The sequence below is a fragment of the Ahaetulla prasina genome, chromosome 1, assembly GCF_028640845.1.
Source record: "Ahaetulla prasina isolate Xishuangbanna chromosome 1, ASM2864084v1, whole genome shotgun sequence".
Taxonomy (NCBI): Eukaryota; Metazoa; Chordata; class Lepidosauria; order Squamata; family Colubridae; genus Ahaetulla; species Ahaetulla prasina.
In genome coordinates, this window is record NC_080539.1 from 103407730 (window position 1) to 103409394 (window position 1665).

The 1665-nt window shown below is 64.9% G+C and overlaps 1 protein-coding gene across 1 annotated transcript; it reads left to right on the forward strand.

The window, feature by feature from the left end:
• Positions 1 to 284: 284 nt before the first annotated feature.
• Positions 285 to 1097, forward strand: OLIG3 (oligodendrocyte transcription factor 3). Its single transcript, XM_058164467.1, has one exon. It carries the CDS (start codon positions 285 to 287, stop codon positions 1095 to 1097), a length of 813 nt encoding a protein of 270 aa, XP_058020450.1.
• Positions 1098 to 1665: the final 568 nt, after the last annotated feature.

Below are 1665 nucleotides of genomic sequence, written 5' to 3' on the forward strand. Positions count from 1 at the left end.
ACTCCTTTTGTCTCCCGACTGCTCGCAACCATATAAAAGCCCCTCGCCTTTCGGTGGCGAGCTTAGATCAAGCCCAGGCGCGTCCGGCCGTCGGTCGGGTCTCCCGGAGAGGGAGAGGGAGAGGGAGGGTTGCAGCATCCCCGGCCGGCCGGGCCCCTTTTCGGACTCCTCTTTCCTGGACAGAGGCGTCGAGTACACTGCGGCGGCTGCCTTGGGTCCTCTTCTCCTTCCCCGAACAGGGAAGCCTCTCCCGCCCCAGCCTGCCTTCCTTCCCAGCCCAGACCATGAATTCTGATTCCAGCTCCGTCTCCAGCAGAGCTTCCTCTCCGGACATGGAAGAGATGTACCTGAGGGACCATCACCACCACCATCATCACCACCACCATTCGGTGTCTTCCACCCAGAACGAAGTGGGACAGAAGGGCTCGGCCGAAAGCCTTTCCCGGAGCGGCTCCAAAGGCTCGGCGGGCGAGAGCAGCAAGTACAAAATCAAGAAGCAGCTCTCGGAGCAGGACCTCCAGCAACTGCGGCTGAAGATCAACGGGCGGGAGCGGAAGCGCATGCACGACCTCAACCTGGCCATGGACGGCCTCCGCGAGGTGATGCCCTACGCCCACGGGCCGTCGGTGCGGAAGCTCTCCAAGATCGCCACGCTCCTCCTGGCCCGCAACTACATCCTGATGCTCACCAGCTCGCTGGAAGAGATGAAGAGGCTGGTGGGCGAGATTTACGGCGGCCACCACGCAGCTTTCCACTGCGGGACTGTGGCCCACGCCGCCGGCCACCCGGCCCACGCCGCCAGCGCCGTTCACCCCATCCTGGGCGCCGCCCTGGCGCCTCCCAGCAACGCTTCTCTGCCCGGCCTCGGCGCGCTCCGGCCGCCCCATTCCTTGCTCAAGACACCGCCCGCCCCGCCCGCCCTTCAGCTCACCGGAGGGGGCGGAGGAGGAGGCGGAGGAGGTTTCCAGCACTGGGCCGGCCTGCCTTGCCCCTGCAGCATCTGCCAGGTGCCCCCGCCCCCGCATCTGGCCGCCCTCCCCACCCCCACGGCCGGCCTGGCCCGCATCTCCACGGAAGCCAAGGACTTGCTTAAGTAAGCGGCCGGCAGGCGGGACTGGGCAGGTCCGGCGCCCAAGATCAGCCGGGTCCTTTGCCGACTGGGAAGGATGAGCGGAGTCCGAGAAGCTCATCCTCCGTCTCCAGGGGTGTTGGGGGGGGGGATCTCGTGTGCATGCCTCATCATCTCCTCTTTCCCCAAACTGCCTCCGTCCTCTTCTCGTCCCGCTTTCCCGCCTTCCTCCCGGCCGGCCACGTCCCCAGAAGTCCGTTCGCGGCAACGCGGGCTGGCATCCAGCCTACAAGGGAAGAGGGGGAGCCGATCGAGACTTTAGCAAAGGTAACGCTTGGACTGGATGGGGTGTGGGGGTGGAATTCGCCTTTTCCCTACCAACCCGTTGGCTCAACCAGACCGGGTTGGGACGGGCACAGGTGGGGGGTGGGAGAGCAACCAGCCCGAAAGCCGCCCGTTGAAGAATGGCGGGGAGAGAAACTCAATTGCTTTCTCTTTCTCCGCCTCTCGGACTTGAACTTGTTCCCTGCTGTAAAAACTCGCGGGCGGACGCTTTTGCGGCGCTCTTCTCCATCAATTTGGGTGGCCCGAGGTTT